Source organism: Astatotilapia calliptera, chromosome 1, assembly GCF_900246225.1.
Source record: "Astatotilapia calliptera chromosome 1, fAstCal1.2, whole genome shotgun sequence".
Classification (NCBI taxonomy): domain Eukaryota; kingdom Metazoa; phylum Chordata; class Actinopteri; order Cichliformes; family Cichlidae; genus Astatotilapia; species Astatotilapia calliptera.
Window position 1 is genome coordinate 31,837,032 of NC_039302.1, and position 17,022 is coordinate 31,854,053.

At 38.7% G+C, this 17,022-nt stretch overlaps 2 protein-coding genes across 2 annotated transcripts; one reads left to right on the forward strand and one right to left on the reverse strand.

Moving 5' to 3' along the window:
• The first annotated feature begins 695 nt into the window (after positions 1–695).
• Positions 696–13,798, forward strand: LOC113026138 (aminopeptidase Ey-like). Its single transcript, XM_026174605.1, has 21 exons — positions 696–755; positions 4,169–4,778; positions 5,598–5,740; positions 5,895–6,037; positions 6,605–6,731; positions 6,813–6,967; positions 7,054–7,167; positions 7,281–7,424; positions 7,826–7,891; positions 8,011–8,076; positions 9,467–9,639; positions 9,768–9,844; positions 9,930–10,063; positions 10,144–10,199; positions 10,291–10,438; positions 10,630–10,721; positions 11,960–12,070; positions 12,295–12,462; positions 12,674–12,814; positions 13,337–13,418; positions 13,539–13,798. Exons 2-21 carry the CDS (start codon positions 4,171–4,173, stop codon positions 13,695–13,697), a joined length of 2,907 nt encoding a protein of 968 aa, XP_026030390.1. The 5' UTR covers positions 696–755; positions 4,169–4,170; the 3' UTR covers positions 13,698–13,798.
• A 904-nt stretch (positions 13,799–14,702) lies between these two features.
• On the reverse strand, positions 14,703–15,596 carry LOC113029546 (mesoderm posterior protein 2-like). Its single transcript, XM_026180481.1, has 2 exons — positions 14,931–15,596; positions 14,703–14,789 (listed from the first exon to the last, which is right to left on the reverse strand). Exons 1-2 carry the CDS (start codon positions 15,594–15,596, stop codon positions 14,703–14,705), a joined length of 753 nt encoding a protein of 250 aa, XP_026036266.1.
• Between the last annotated feature and the right edge of the window lie 1,426 nt (positions 15,597–17,022).

Consider the following 17,022-nt stretch of genomic DNA (forward strand, 5'->3'; position numbering starts at 1 on the left):
ACATTATTCACTTTCCTCTTACACTCTATTGATTTTTTTAAACTCATATAGAGTCTGTCTGTAATGACGGTGAAGCTGCTTATATTCAATTTAATTAAATTAATTAAATTTCTTACTTGGCTTAATTTTAATTACTAAACGAACAAAAGAACAGGACAATTTAGGATAAGAGCGGAACAAACAATGCATGCAAATAATGACAACAACAATGATAATAATTATAATGATGATAATCATTATCTTCTTCTCATAGTCATGGTCGTCATGGCCTATGCGGTGTATTCCTGCATCTGTAATGTAGTGCATTACACAATATCTACAATATCCACACAATAAAGAATACAGATGGAAAATCGATATGATAGAACATTATAGTATTAACGTAATTGTAATAGTAATAATACCTCTATCATGAAATACCTGGAACACAGGTGTGCTGGAGAAATGCCAGTAAACATAACATTGACCTTATCAAGACAAGACACAACAAGTCCAGAAGTATCTGCAGTTCTGGCTTTATGACATCAGTGCTTGTGTAATAGCTTCCAATGTTATTTGTACGCAGTCACTGTCGGCTCAAATCTGAGAAAGTCCCAGCTGATTCAGTAAGTATTTTCCTTTATCATCAAAATAACAGGACATATTTATTCTGGTTAAGCAGCCGCTTTGCTCAAAGTTTGGAGGACAACAAGATAGTTGGATCCACAGGTGAAAAGGAAACTGAAACCAGTGACTTGATGCTAAGTAAATTCAAGGTAAGAAAAATGTTCTACTGTTTGTGTTTCTAGCTGAAGGTTTAGAGTTACAATGTATTTTTAGTCATTTTTATGTGTGTGTGTGTGTGTGTGTGTGTGTGTGTGTGTGTGTGTGTGTGTGTGTGTGTGTGTGTGTGTGTGTGCGCGTGCACTTTGTTTAACCATTTCAACCGTGAAGTATGAAAAAAGCAAGACTATCCGAAGTGATATGCATCAAAAAATGTTTTTGTTTTAGTGCAAAAACTACTTTAAAATAGAAAAAGAAGGATAGAGAAAGAAGATCTTTTTCGCTTTTCTTCATAAGAGAGGGTTGAGAGTAGTGTTTGGGTTATCACTTTAGATCTCACACTTAAGACCACCCACACAGCAAAACTCATTCATAAGATGATCAAGAGAACGCTGCCAAATATTTAAACGTGAAAGATGAAAAACCTTTGAAGAACATGTCTAAAATATTAAAAGTTTAAGGACACTTCACATTAGATGACCACCAGAACGTTTTTGAACCAAATTTAACCCCATTTTAGTCTTGATGGGTTTGTACTATCTTGACATTTTTTTTCACACATCTAGTCAACAAAAAATTGCGCTCTGAGTAAACAAGGCCCAAAGGATTGATAATCAGTTGAACTGGACTGAATTAAAGTCTTTGTAAAATCCCAAAAAGACAACTTTTAATAAACTTTAAATGTTAAAGGGCCTCTTTTTAAAGTCTATCACTGCCTGAGGCTGGAAAACAATGTCCACATATGTCTGCTACTTGGTAGGGAGAAAGATCAAAGATAAAATGTACATTTAAACAATTTATTTTGCATCATAGAAACATTGGACAGTTATCTCATTAACTGCAACGATTTGCATACTTTTCCAGAAAAATTATTTAAGCAATGTATAGAGACAAGCACAAAACTCTCATTTCAGTTTACTGTTATATTGGAGTCAAAGCATTTTTTCTGTTCCTACAGAAATCAGAAAATATTTTTGTGAGTGAAACATATTTCATATAAATCCAGCTCTAAATGATACAGTGGCTTGCAAAAGTATTCGGCCCCCTTGAACTTTCCCACATTTTGTCACAGTCACAAAGATAAATCAATTGTATTGGAATTCCACGTGAAAGACCAATAGAGGTCCGAGGATCTGAAAACTGCTGTTCACAAACGCTGTCCATCTAATCTGACTGAGCTGGAGCTGTTTTGCAAAGAAGAATGGGCAAGGATTTCAGTCTCTAGATGTGCAAAGCTGGTAGAGACAGACCCTAAAAGTCTGGCAGCTGTAATTGCACCAAAAGGTGGTTCTACAAAGTATTGACTCAAGGGGGCTGAATAATTACGCACACCCCACTTTTCAGTTATTTATTTGTAAAAAATGTTTGGAATCATGTATGATTTTCGTTCCTCTTCTCACGTGTACACCAATTTGTGTTGGTCTTTCACGTGGAATTCCAATAAAACTGATTCATGTTTGTGGCTGTAATGTGACAAAATGTGGAAAAGTTCAAGGGGGCCGAATACTTTTACAAGCCACTGTATGTACAACTTTCATATTTTAGACAAGATGGAACTTTAGGTTCATGCATGTAAACTGGAGATCCTTGACTGGTGTGAGAAAAACACTAATTTAGGGAAAATAGCCTGAAAAACTCGTGAATTGTTTTGAATGCATGGGTAGCTGCTAAATATAATCCTGTATACATGTAAGATTTTGGTCCTGTTATGTGTTTCAGATTAAAAATAGTGAATCTTTTAAGAAAAAAAGATTATTTTGCTTCGTGTTGCTCAGTGCAGAGGGGGCTGGATAATATAAATGTATATTATGTCCACAATATGATTATGAATCTACCCTAAACAGAGGCCACTGTGTGAATTTGATCTGCCTCATTGGATGGTGACAGCACGTTGCCATCCTTTGCAGATAAAACCACAACATTTTCCAGCTGACAAATATCACTAAAAGGCCAAAACCAACAATGAATTGCAATAAATATGTTAAGCTCCCTTGATTCACAGTCACAATGGATAATATTTGAACATATGGGAACCAGTTTATTAAAAAACAGTGACAGAGAAGAAAAATGATTACACTCTCACTTTCCAGAAACAACTTTCTGGTTGTGAAACTTATGGGATTTGGTGATAATAAGTAAGAAAAAATTGAAAATCGCTCAAGTTAAATAAACATGCAGCTGGACTTCTCATGCAGTGCTACTGGAGCCTTGAATGCAGAGTTTTGCCTTTTTGAGGACATACGGGAAAACATTACAAAACCGTTGTGGAATAAACACAAATGCTGTATAATATGCAGCAGTTATGAAAAGAACTGTGTGGCATATGCCTGCTCTACAGCCGCCAAATAACATGGAATAAAAATAAAGTTGTGCCTCAATGAATAGTGAATATTTTCAGATGGGGACCAGCTACCCCAATACCGTTTCTGTAAGCCTTTATTCTGACTCCTGCGTTGTTAGGCCATTAGAAACAGACCCATGTGACACATTAGTCACATGGATCTGAAGCAGCTCAGATGTGACTACTAAGATTTTTGTAGATGTAATATGATATCATAATAGCTAATGTATTACAGAGAAATGTAATGTGATCACAGTACTATTTTGCTTTGCAATGCATCACCCTGTGCTGGTGGCAAAACAACCTGAATGAATGCATCCTGGGTGTGGCGTGGGTGATGTAGTAACTACGGTGGTGCTGAGCTGCTTCTCAGCACTGACTGACTCATAAACCACATCTCATTATTACAGTAAACTTTTAAAGATACATGACTCACTTACGCTGAAGTGACGTTGCCAACAGTATACCTATGCTTTCTGTTTAAGTGACACTCATTTTTGCTTTTCTCCTTCTCCTTGTTGACCTAAATCCAGAAATTCAACAATATACTGTTGAACTAATCTAAAAGGCATGTGTTTTCATTTCTAACCCTACAATTTCTCTCTTTTTTAACATCTCCAGTCACTTAGCTGGAGTAAATTTAGATTTTTCACAGCATCTTGGGAAAAAATAAAAGTTTATGGCCTTGTGTAAACCCATACTTAGCCTATTTCATTATGTAATTTTGGCTTCTTGACTTGACGTTTGAAAATTATGCACAGACGCATATGCAGACAGACACATAGGAGGCTCTGCCGCAGATCTCCCACCACATAGTTTACAACACACAGAGACGAAACAGGCCAGTTTCTACAGAGGGCCTTTGTTCAGAGCCTTTATGCAGATAAAAAGTTTAAAGATTAGTAGAGCTTACTCTTATCGCTGGAACTTTTTACAACTCAACATTTCTGACTTCAGGACATTTTCTCCGCCCAGGAAATGAATCATTAACTTTGAATCCAGCAAGGTAGGATATAAATTACAATCATTCCCTAATTTCTGTCTTTCTCTTCTTCTCTGGTGAAGACATGGGTAAAGGCTTCTTCATCAGCAAAGTGGTGGCAGTGGTCTGCGTGGTTGTAGCCATCAGTGCTGTGGCCACCATCATAGCCCTCTCAGTTGTTTATGCTCAGGAGAAATCAAAGAATCAAGAGACTCCGGCGACTGCAACGACTGGAACGACTGCTGGACCTGGCACCCAGACCACCACACCCTCCACCCCAAAAGAGCCCTGGCAGCACTACAGACTTCCAGATTCATTGTCTCCTATCTCATACAATGTGACCCTGTGGCCCCGGCTGACTCCCAACCCTGATGGCCTCTACATCTTCAGCGGATACTCCACGGTGCTGTTCACATGCGTGAACGAGACTGACCTCATTCTCATCCACTCCAACAAGCTGAACTTCACAATGTTTGACGGATACCACGCACAGCTGAAAGCTGTGGATGGAGCCTCTGCACCCCAGCTGAAAAAGAGTTGGCTGGAGGTTCCTACTCAGTATCTGGTGATCCAGCTTAGCAGCCCTATGCAGGCCGGCAGCACTTATGAGCTCTTCACAGAGTTTGTCGGAGAGCTGGCTGATGACCTGGGAGGATTCTACAGGAGTGAATATTATGAAGACGGCGTGCGAAAGTATGAACTTCTTTTTTTATTAAGCTTAAGTTCATGACATGATTCAAATGAGCAAAGTGTTGCAAGTTGGACAAGTCCTCTGCTCTTTCTAAAATTTAAATGACAGAATGTTAAACTAAGATTGTAAACATGGGGAAACAGCTAAAAGCTCACAAATTAATTTGTAATGTCTAACAAGTTGCCTCATTCCCAAATTTAAGACTGTTGCATCTAAGTATTACCTAATAGCCACTCCTTAATTTTAACTGTTCTCCCACCATTAATGAAATATCAGATGTGCACTAGTTTAAAAGTAAATGCATGAATTAATACATTTAGAATAACTTTACTTTAAATCAAACCACTGTATGTTTTCATTTTTAATCATTTTAAAAATGTAAAGATTTAATTGTGTAATCACAATCACTTTATGGTAATTTAAATATATATTTATTAAAGTGAAAAACAAAAAAAACAAAAAACAAAACCGTATGTATTGTATATGATCACTTGGAGCCTAAATGCAAGCACCTTCACAGCCAGGCTATGATTCATGGACATCAACCAATGTAGTTTTAACAAAACCACTAATATTATGAAATGAAGTCAAATAAGAATTCAATACAAAACCAAGTTTTGCTTTTGGACCTCTGTAATTAAAGCTGATATGTGTAGGATTTAAAATACAAAACACTCATCTTGATAAGGATTTAATGAAAGTCACGGTCAAGTTTGTTTTAAACTTTCCATTTAAAGAAAATCAAGTACGTCAAAAAGAATTCAACACCTGACTCGATTATGTGGATGTAATTATTACGTTCTCTCTTCTTCCATTATCAGAATTTTGGCCACGACTCAAATGCAGCCGACGGACGCGAGGAAAGCCTTCCCCTGCTTCGATGAACCAGCTATGAAAGCCGTCTTCCACATGACTCTCATTCACCCTCACGGGACTGTGGCTCTGTCTAACTCCATGAACTATGGCAAGTTCTATTCTTGTTTAGTGTTCAGAGCAACATTTAACGTATCAACTGCCCCCGTGTGACGACTTTAAATTAATCTCAATTACATTTTGTCTATTTTCCTCTGTTTTCCTCATTTATCATTAATACGGAGCTGTCTCTGACCCCAAAACAGAACCTATAAACATCACCACTCCGGATGGTTTGAATTTAATCCAGACAAGCTTTGGACCCACAGAGATTATGTCAACCTACCTGCTGGCTTTTGTTGTGTGTGACTTTGGATTCATTCAGTCAGATCTAGGTGCAGAGGTTTTGGTGAGTATTTACTAAAGCTTTCAGTTAGAATCACAGAAACTAATGGCAACATATTATTTAATATTTTTGGTTCCTTTTAAATAGATTAAAATAAATAAATAAACTACTCTGGTCTATGTTAGGCCCGATAATTCAAGTTGATCTGTGCTCATGATAGTTTGAATTAAAATTAGAGCAGTGAGGCCTCATATAAAAGATTTTAAAATATATGCAATGCTCATTTCTGCTCTGGATTCTGGTGCACAGGCTGAAATGGATAAATCATGGATGTTGAAGTAAACTATCAGAGATAATAGGTGCTATTTTCAGAGAGAATAATTGCTGCATTAGTTCTTGGAAGAAATGTATTAAACTGAAAATAATCACAGCAATACTCAGTTATTTTCACCTAAACCTGGCCTTTAATGTAATGGATTTTTTTTTTACATCACGAGAGCGGCTGTTTTCCCTCTCTGCTGGTCACAGTGATTGTTTGCTGCCCTCTGCTGGACTCAGAGCTCACTTCAGCTCTCAGGTCCACATGCATTTCCTTCTGTCTGGTTAATACAGCTGTTTTCCCTTTTTCAGATCAGGATCTGGGCTCGCAGGAAGGCTATAGATGAGGGCCAGGGTGCATATGCTCTGGAGAAGACTGGACCCATACTGTCTTTCTTTGAGAAGTACTACAAAATTCCCTACCCCCTTAAAAAGTCAGGTGAGAACAACAAATACCTAGGAAAACAACAACAAAAAGGACCATATATAATCCAAAAATGACATCTTTGATAAATTTCAGACCAGATCGCTCTGCCTGACTTCAGTGCTGGAGCCATGGAGAACTGGGGTCTGATCACCTACAGAGAGACTGCGCTCTTATACAATCCTGCAGTGTCATCTAACGGAGATAAAGAGTGGGTGGCAACAGTCATCTCCCACGAGCTGGCTCATATGGTACCTAACAAACCTTAACTGTAAATATGGTAAGACTAAAATATGTTTACAAACCAATACAGTGACATGAAGCTTTGTCCTCACAGTGGTTTGGAAACTTAGTGACCACGAGGTGGTGGAATGACTTGTGGCTTAATGAGGGATTTGCCACCTACGTTTCTTATCTTGGAGCCAACTACACAGAGCCAGACTGGAATATGGTGAGTTTTTTGTTGTTGTTGTTGTTGTTGTAGTTTTACGCAGAGGTCAATTTAAAATTGAATAATGCGTCTGGTTGGAACACAGTACAAATATTTCTCCATGTCTTTTCCAGAGCGATTTAATAGTTTTGAACGAGATCATTGGTGTGATGGCTGTGGACGCTTTGGCCTCTTCCCATCCCCTCTCATCCAAAGAGGCGGACGTCATGAGACCAGAGGACATAAATGCACTGTTTGACTCCATCACATACAGCAAGGTGCAGTGTAATTTACAACAGAACTAAACTACAGTAACCCAGTGTGTTGTATTCTTCAAGCTCCGCTAATCAAGTTACTGACCCAGTGTGTTGTTAGGACAACTTCATTAGGAACTTCACTTTCAGAAATATGGGTTCAATTACTGGACCTGAAGATGACTACTATAGTCGTATTTGATTTGATTTGACTGTTACTTACATATACAAATCTACTTCCATGTGCATCGACATATAATCAATAGCTACATAGCTATCACTAGAGGATCACAACTTAAATCGTTAATGTACAAAAAAGTACTCCAATCAAGGGTATAATGGCAGATTCTTTCCCAAGAGTTTAAAAATGAGCATAACTGGACTTTTTTGGTAGTTCTTTTAACAGCTGATATGTTTCTTCACAGGGAGCTGCAGTTCTCAGGATGCTCTCCAGCTTCATCACCGAGGAGGTCTTTTCAAATGGACTCAGTGTGAGTACTGTTAATTCAACTTATAAGGTTCTGTCCACAAATCAGGAGAAATGTTAATGTGCTCATATCAGCATTTTATTGACATGCATCAATCTAAGTCATTCATAATTTGTCTACAGATGTATTTAGAAGAGTTCAAATATAAAAACACAGTCTACCAAGACCTGTGGAAGAACCTGCAAACGGTAAGTTTGTAACACTTAAAAAAAATGTATTTTTTAAAATGTATTCATTCATTTGTTGGTTTATTTATTTATTTATTTATTTATTATTATTTAAATGTGAAAATATGATTTAAAAAGGAAAATGTCTTATTATATTTATTTTATTATTAATTTATGTTAAGACTATTAAAAGAATAACAACAGCAAGATGTTTCCTCATATGTCCTAATATAACTGGATCAATTATCCTCTGAAGCAAATTGTGTGATGGAGCCAAGAACTATGGGTATTGTAGTGAGTGGGACTATAGGGAGCATGGCTCAGTGTTAGCACTGTTGCCTCATCACAAGTGGGTCCTCGGTTCTAACCCAGTCAGAAACCTTCTGTCTAGAGTTTGTAGGTTCTTGCAGGGTTTTTTATTCCAGCAACAAACATGCATACTGCTTTTTCTTTTACATTTCTGTTAAAACAGGAGGATGTTGATTTTAAACATGGCCACGTTTTAAAGAAAGAGGTCCATGTATGAACAACTAATCCAACTAAGCTGAAAGATCTGGCTTCAGATTGCTTTAAACGCTCCACTTCAGTCCGTTTTTTCTTGTCTTACTTCTGAATGTTAATGAGGTTATTTCAGGCACACTCAGAGTACAGACAACCCAACAATGTCTTAATCAAAACTTTGGATTGTGTGGGGTAACCCATCAGAACAGAGTGAGTTCAAAGGCAGGGTATCCTTAAGGGTCCATTAACCCACCATATCAGTCGTGCTGTGCATGAACATTGAGGGTGCCACATCTCTGTGGTGGTTTATACATCTGCCTATGGAAAGGTTCCTTGTTTGAAAAGAGGACAAGATACAAATGTCTTTGGAGTGTTTTGAGGGAAAGGCAAAAATCTGCCAAACTGGCTGTACTGCTGCAGTATTTGCCTGAATAACAGGTTTCGTGTGGAGCTGATGGTAGTGAAGAAGAAGTCAGATTACAAAAACTGAGAGGTGCACAGCCAAAAAAAACTCCAAAATGAGGCTTGTGCGTTGCGAGTATAATGGGTCCAAATGAGAGAGAAAACAAATTGTTTCAGACCGTGTTTCAGAACGTGAATGGCCTCCTTCCATTTCTGTATAAATAACATTAATGTTTCTACTATATTATAGCTTTCCACCCAGTTTAAATGTACTTAAAAAAATGCTGAACTAGTGACTGCAACACAAAGATCACTGCAGAGTATGAGATGAGCAATTTAAAAGTGCGATGACTTCATCATTTACGATAATAAATAAATAAATGATGATGACTTATACTTGAAAAAAATATCAAAAATATTCTTTGTTACTGACCATACTGAAATGTGAAAAGGAGCTGACACACAGATTGTTATACTATTATATTAATTCGGTTGTTCTTGTTATCAGGCAGTGGATAATGCTGGCATACAGCTGCCCCACTCTGTGGAAGTGATTATGAACCGGTGGATCCTACAGATGGGATTCCCAGTGGTCACCATCGACACCAGTACTGGAAAAATCTCTCAGAAGCACTTCCTGTTGAACCCAGATTCTGTGGTGGACGTACCTTCAGAGTTCAAGTATGATCCTTTTTTTCATGTTTCATGAGCACATTTTTTAACATGTTCTGATCATGTCATGTTAAAATCACCCGCTCTCTTCTCTCACCTTATTTACTTACATGTGTGTCTGGCTGATGTGGCTCCAGTTATGAGTGGTTTGTCCCTATTACCTGGATTAAGACTGGTGCAGCTAAAGATCAGTACTGGCTTCTTACCAAAGAAGGTAAGATTTACTGTGTTTCGGGTCACTGTAGTTTGGCAAAGATAAATTAAAACGATTAATTCGTTTTTAATCTTCACCCAAACAGCAACAAACCCAGACATGACGATTGGTGCTAGTGAATGGTTGATAGCCAACATAGACATGAAGGGCTTTTATAGAGTAAATTATGATTCTGAAAACTGGGACCGTATCCTCACCAAGCTGAGCACCCAACATCAGGTATAACACCTAGAATACCTCTGCGTCATCTCGTAATAGCTACGATTGCCTCCAAACTAATTTTTTAATGTGCCTTTTAGGCTATTCCAGTGATCAACCGCGCTCAGATTATTGACGATGCATTTAACCTGGCAAGGTGAGGCCATGCTTTTTGATTTTATTTTATTTTTAGCAGTACTGCTAAATACTGAAATAAACAACTGAACAGCTGTATGGGTTATTTTTAGGGCGAAGATAGTCAGCACAACTCTGGCTCTGAGCACTACGAGGTTCCTCAACGCGGAATTGGAGTACATGCCCTGGCAGACGGCCACTCGCAACTTGGACTACTTCGTCCTCATGTTTGACCGCAGCGAAGTGTACGGACCCATGCAGGTTTGTAGGAAAACTTTAAGGCTCATCATCATCAGTACATCATCAATAAATTAATCCAAACAAGTTTTTGGAACAATGATGATTTGAGATTAATCGTGTAAGTTAATCATAGAAGTAGAAGAGTCAGTGGCAATCAAACGTAGATCATTTTTTCTGCACAGTAAACAAACTGTTTCATCTTCATTCCTCAGGGTTACATAAATAAAAAGGTCACCCCTCTATTTAAACACTTCAAAGATCTCACTGCCAACTGGACAAAGATCCCTGAAAAGCACACCGACCAGTAAGGATGTTAACCTGCTGCCTGTCTTTTTTACTCTTTTGAACATGTTATAAATGCCATGAATGACAATTACATTGTAGGCTAGATAAACCTTATTATCCCAGTTGCAAAAGCCTGCAGTTTGCAAAGAATGTGCCGTCAATGTCATGTAAGACACAGTACTTCACATATCTCTTGAAAGTGTTCACAACAATCATTGATCAAGTCTGCACATAATTCTTCCCTTTCTCTCCCACCACTGCATTTCTATAAGCTAACCTAATCTGGTCAGTTATCATCAAGTTCGCTTTGTGTGTCCTCAATGATTTCCATTAACTTGAGCTATTAGTGCTGCAATGATCTTTTTAGCATTATCAGATCATTTTTCTTGGTGACCCAAAAGGAAATCAAATCAGCTATACTGAACTTATATTGTTAATTAGCACATATTAGCATGATGATATAATAAACCATGTGATGTGAATGTGTTAAAGACATTCTGCGTATTAGCACTGCCAGATAGCATTTAGCTTCAGTTCAATTCGATTCAGTTTTATTTAAACAGCGTCAAATCACAACAATAACGGTCTCCTCAAGGCACTTTATATTGTAAGGTAGACCCAACAGTAATACAACAAAAAAAAACCCAGCAATCATGTAAACCCCCCACCATGATGAAATGCTTTGGCAACTGTGGGAAGGAAGAAACCTGCCATAGAACAAGGCTCAGGCCGGGTGAGGGAAGGAAGACAGGACAAAAGACATGCTGTGGAAGAGAGCAAGAGATTAATAATAACAAATGATTAAATACAGAGAGGTGTATAAACTTATAGTGAGTGAAAAAAGGAGACTGAAGAAAGAGCTTATCTGCTTTTCTGCAGAGTATATCTGCTAGTGTGGCTACAAACTCACATTGTCTCTGCTGCTGAAAGCTACCTGGTTAGCATGACCTTGACAACTTTTACTCCTCCTGGTGTCTAGACACTGGTTGGTGGTCCCTGAATTCTCTTTTGCCACATAGCAAGGTTAACATCCACTGAGAGTGTGAAATGTGCAGCACTCCACACTCCATTATGAGTACTACAGTACTTTTGGGTACTCGCAGAGCCCTGAATGCAGTCAGTTAAACACTTTGCATGCTCCACACTTCTAGCATTCAGAAATGTGAAATACATTTTGAGCCATGTGTCTTTGGCTATGCCTCGTCTTAATGGATAGCGTCATTAATGTTTGCATTCTCCTGACTCGCTTACATCCAGGTACAATCAGGTGAACGCACTCTCCTGGGGCTGCAGCACAGGAGTGGAGGGTTGTAAGGAACTGACAACAGCGTGGTTCAAAGAGTGGATGGACAACCCTGATAATAACAAGTACGTTAAACAACAATTATTACTTATATTCATCCCCTTTGCTTCTTGTATAATCATATATTCTTACTTCATATGTTTGCCTACACTATAGGTATTCACTACCATACTTTAACTTTTATTAGATATACATTTCCCAAACATTTTAGCTCTGATCTGACATGTATGATTCTGTTTTGGGCAGTGATTGTCATCACCCTTTTTCCTGTCTTGTTCAAACCATCCAGGATTAGCCCCAACTTGAGGACCACAGTGTACTGCAGTGCAATTGCTGAAGGAGGAGTGGTGGAGTGGGACTTTGCCTGGGGAATGTATAGGAATGCTACCATTGCCTCGGAGGCTGAAAAACTTTTGTATGCTCTGTCCTGCACCAAACAGCCCTGGCTGCTGAACAGGTCAGTTGCAATAGCAGCTGGGTAACGCTCTGCCCTTTCATTTGGTACTTCTTAGGTAATATAACATTTTACAGACTGGTCTGAGTGACTTTTACAACACCTTTGATGATGCATTTTGTCTTTCAGCCTCACTGTAATTGTGTTTTATCAGAATCAGAATCAGAGTCAGAATATTTTATTAATCCATATTATTATGTAAATGATCTTTTAGGTATCTGGAATACTGTCTGGTCCCAGAGATGATCCGTAAGCAGGATGCCACCTTCACCATCAATTACATTGCCGGTAATCCAATTGGACAGCCCCTGGCTTGGGACTTTATTAGAGCCAACTGGGATCACATTTTCAATAAGTGAGTTTTCTCCTTATTTAATAATAATATGTACAATACTATGCATATTTTAGTAATCCTCTGTAAGGAAATTACTCTCTGCATTTAACCCATTCACTCAGTGAAGCAGTGGGAGCAGTGTGTAGGGACGGTACCTTGCTCAGGGGTACCTCAGGGTAGCCATTCTGTAGATTTGACCCCCCATCCTTCCATTAATGGGGCGACCACTTTGCCTACTGAGCTATCCCTGCTTTACATAGCATAGCCAGTTTCCCACATGCATTGCATCCCTGAACTTTTCCAGGACTTACCTGACAAAGGACCATGTTAAAGCGCTTTAATTGTAGTTGCACTAGTTTCTAGTAGTGCAAATGCATATGACATTTCATGTGATACGCACAATATTTGGCAATACAAATTAAAAATGGATATTTCCTTGATTCTGGAGGCATATTGGGATGAACGTGCACAGCCAAAGAGCTGTTGTCATACGTAGCTGTTTGCATACTGATAAAAGCCCTCTAATGTTTGCCTTTTCTTCAGCTATGGTGGAGGATCAATGTCCTTTGGAAGACTTATTAATGGAGTGACCAAACGTTTCTCCTCTGAGTTTGAGTATAAGCAGGTACATTTTCTTTTCACCTCCATATTTTCAGATAAAATTAAATACTTGCTAACATTGCTACAATTACAGCAAATTAGTGTCAGTTTTAAATGTCCGTTTTTTCACATTCTTCCTCTATAGCTGCTGCAGTTTAAAGAAGACAACATAAACCAACTTGGCTCAGCTGCCTCATCTCTTGAGCAGGCGCTTGAGAGAACCAAGGCCAACATGGACTGGTTGGCTCTGAATAAGAAACTAGTGTTTGACTGGTTCACCAATGAAATCTCAGGGACAGTTTGATAACTGAAACACAGTTTTCACTTTTTAAATGTCGAAAATGTTCAAATCTTTAACTTTGCTGAAAGCAAATGTATTTTTGAAATATATATATTTTAAATGTATTGGAGATTTTTTTAATTGTAAATTTTTGATTAAAAAAGGCTTTTTAAGAATAAAAAAGGATTTGATTAATTCTCTTGGTTTTTGTGTGTGTTGGCACGTTAACTTTTAATATGTTATAGGGTTAGCTTGTCGTCCCCATTTTTAAATATTAGGCAGATGTAAGTACATAGAAAAAATGTTTTGAAGTCTTAATTTGTTACTTTTTGTAATTCTGAGGGTAGATAAAAGAGTCAGTTTGTCTGCAAAATGCCACACTGGAAATGAATGTTTGAAAAGTTTTGGTTGTTCTTTGCTCCAGACATCTGTTCAGCATCATAGATCACACTGTGAAGCATCAACTTACAAGTGGGATGGGGCAAAATTGTATAAATAAAGCATCCCAATGAGACACGCTCAGTCTGTTTAACAGTCAAGTCTGAAATTATATCAGACCCAAACATTGATTAATTAATTAATTTTTTAAAAAAGGATCTCAGCCATCAAGTAATGTTTACACAGGATGTTAAAGGGTGCTGACTGACTGGTTCTAGTTCAGCTGTCATTTCTCTCAGTGGGGGTCTTTCCTTAAAGACTTTAGAGGGGATGTGCTCCTTGTTTAGCACCTCATTGTCCTGCAGCTGCAGTGTTTGTTTAGGAAGGAAGTGGCAGGCAAGCTACAAGTCTACATCATTCATGATGCCAAAAGTAAATGCACCAATAAGCCAAGAAGCAAGGATTAATTTGATAAATAATGTTTATTCTGCTCACAATATGAAAGTTCAATAAATACAAAGATCTATATACAAAAATAAAACGTTAGAATACACATTTTGTTAAAATTAACAAAAGAAAAACAGAGGTTTTGTGCATAAATCTTGTCATTGTTGCAATGAAAAGGGTTCAGTGGATTGATCACCACATCTCTCAACACAGTCCAGAGAAGGTGACATTTTGGTTTTGTTGCTGTAGCATCCAGTACTGCTCGCTATTCAAGCAAACTCCACCTGGAACCTGACAACAGAAGACAGTTTTTTTTTTTATTAGAAACTCATTTAGCTTTAACATTTTGGAATGTAATCAAAAATTGTGCTGCAAATCTTTATAGAAAATATTTTTTCAATAATATATGTTATGTTTATTATATTAACATACCTGATATGAATTCTGCAGAAAGGGCTGCTGGGCTTTGCTCATGGTGTTACAGCTTGGCTCTTCGGGACTGTAACTGGCTGCTGGCTGACCCAGGAAATTGTTGAAGGTTTGGGTATGCTCCACTGAGTTTGAGGATTTCTTCTGCTCCAGCACTTCCTCGCTGAGGCCCAGTTGGGCTGACAGGAAAGAGATGTAGCGAATGGTGAGGCGCAGAATCTCAATCTTGGTCAGAGTCTGGCTGGCTGGTGCCACTGAATGTGGGAGGTATGATCTGAGGTGATGCAGAGCCTTGGTCAAATCCCTCATCCTCAGCTTCTCCCTCTCGCTGGCAGTCTGGCGCTTTTTACCCGGGTACCTGGATCTGGACTTCTTTGTTGCAGAAGAGGATTTGGAGCAGAGTGGAGTCTGGTGAGTGAGATGAGGTGCTGCAGGGGTATTAAAGATTAAGCAGTCCAAGGGATCTTGTTCACTTCCAAATGTTAGGAGGGAAGTAGGGGAGAAGCAGAAGGAGTCCACAGAGGAAGTAGGAGACAGGCTGTTGCCAGTGCTGCTGTAACCAGCGTCTGAGGCAGGATCAGAAGCCAGAGATTTTTCTAACAGAGATTCGCAGTCAAAGAGGAAAGAGTTCTCCTGGAGTGGGAGAGGAGAAAAGTAGGATACCTCCATTGTGGCTGCTGTAGGCTCTTCTTTGAGAAGTCAGCTGTTAGTATGTTGCTGGTAAGGCAGGCAGAGGATACTGAGGAGGTACATGGAGGCTGCTCCATATATGTGGTGGGAGGTGTGAGGTTGCACCTCTGACAGCCACCTCTGGTCCTGAGAAACTCTGGGACCACAGATGACACCTAGGCTAGGGGGTCCCATGGGAATCTGGCATGCTTCAGCACAAGGTGTAACCTGGCAACTTGCGTGGTCATTATAAACTCTACAGGTTCACACTATATGCTCCCACAGCCTGGGAACATGACCCTGGCACGACTGGGGTTGTACCTGGGTCACAAGTTCTTCTTTGAATCTTAGAATTTTATTAAAAAACCCAAAGGCACCGATTGGAAGCAGCAAATGTGTATGTTACCAAAAGCGCATCTCAATTTCTCCACAAAAGGAAAAATGTTCACTTGCAGCATTTCTGCTTCATGGATGCTCACTGAATGACCATTCAAAATATGATCCTACTTTAAAAAAAATGCTGATGATGTAGCTGTTGTGTGTATTACTAACTGTTTTTAGTTCTGGCATGTGGTAACAGAGGTCAGGCTGGAAGAAGTGTGTCTGGGCAGCTGTGAGGTGTGAGGATTTTGCACCTTGAGCTGTTTGGACAGCAGCAGTACTCAGTGCTTCTGGAAGGTAAAACTGTGGATCGTCAAGAAGTAATGCCAAGACAATAAAAACAGGTATGATATTATTGTGGATATTTTTTTTCATGTTGCTGTGCAGTATATATCTGAAATTCATCTTAATTATGCTCAATAACACCTATAACTACAAACACATAATATTCACGCAATCACATCCCTTCACTAATTGCCCATTGGTGGGTTTGTTTTCACTCATGAACCATGGATCTGAGTCCTGAGCAGTGTTCCCACAAACCAGCGCGTCACATTTGTCTCCTTTTCTGCAGCAGAGGTGAAACCTATGTCTAGGAAGTGCGAACCCGTTTCGCACAGCACCCACCAACAAACTTCCCCAAGAAAAACAGCCACCTTAATTCAAAGAAAACACTTTTTTTTATATTTACATTTGAATGTTTTTTGTTTTGTACATATTTCTGATGTTGCCTATTGAATAATGTGTTTGAGAACTTGGTCAACTTTGGTTATTTTGAAACTTGATTTGATTTTTTTAAATTAATTAAGCTTCAAAGGGTTTTAGGAGACACTAAGCTAGTCAGCTCACTTAAACATTGCAGTCTTTTGTGCTTAAGAAGGTTCCTAATGAGGGAACAATAAAGTATCAAAGTGACAGCCACAATATGAGTTGGACATCTGATCTAGATGAACAGAGTGTCGGTATTTATTCATTCCAGAAGAAAGCGAATAATGCCATCCCACAATCCAAAGCAAGACACCATCACAACATCACTGGCAGGAGT

What these genes read in the sequence shown, in the direction of transcription:
- LOC113026138 (XM_026174605.1), top strand. Translation starts at nt 4,171, where the DNA reads ATGGGTAAAGGCTTCTTCATCAGCAAAGTGGTGGCAGTGGTCTGCGTG. An exon ending in TCTTTTCAAATGGACTCAGT is followed by an intron (nt 7,892 to 8,010) that starts GTGAGTACTGTT and finishes ATTTGTCTACAG; the next exon opens with ATGTATTTAGAAGAGTTCAA. An exon ending in GACGTACCTTCAGAGTTCAA is followed by an intron (nt 9,640 to 9,767) that starts GTATGATCCTTT and finishes ATGTGGCTCCAG; the next exon opens with TTATGAGTGGTTTGTCCCTA.
- LOC113029546 (XM_026180481.1), bottom strand. Translation starts at nt 15,596, where the DNA reads ATGGAGGTATCCTACTTTTCTCCTCTCCCACTCCAGGAGAACTCTTTC. An exon ending in TTCTGCAGAATTCATATCAG is followed by an intron (nt 14,790 to 14,930) that starts GTATGTTAATAT and finishes TTCTGTTGTCAG; the next exon opens with GTTCCAGGTGGAGTTTGCTT.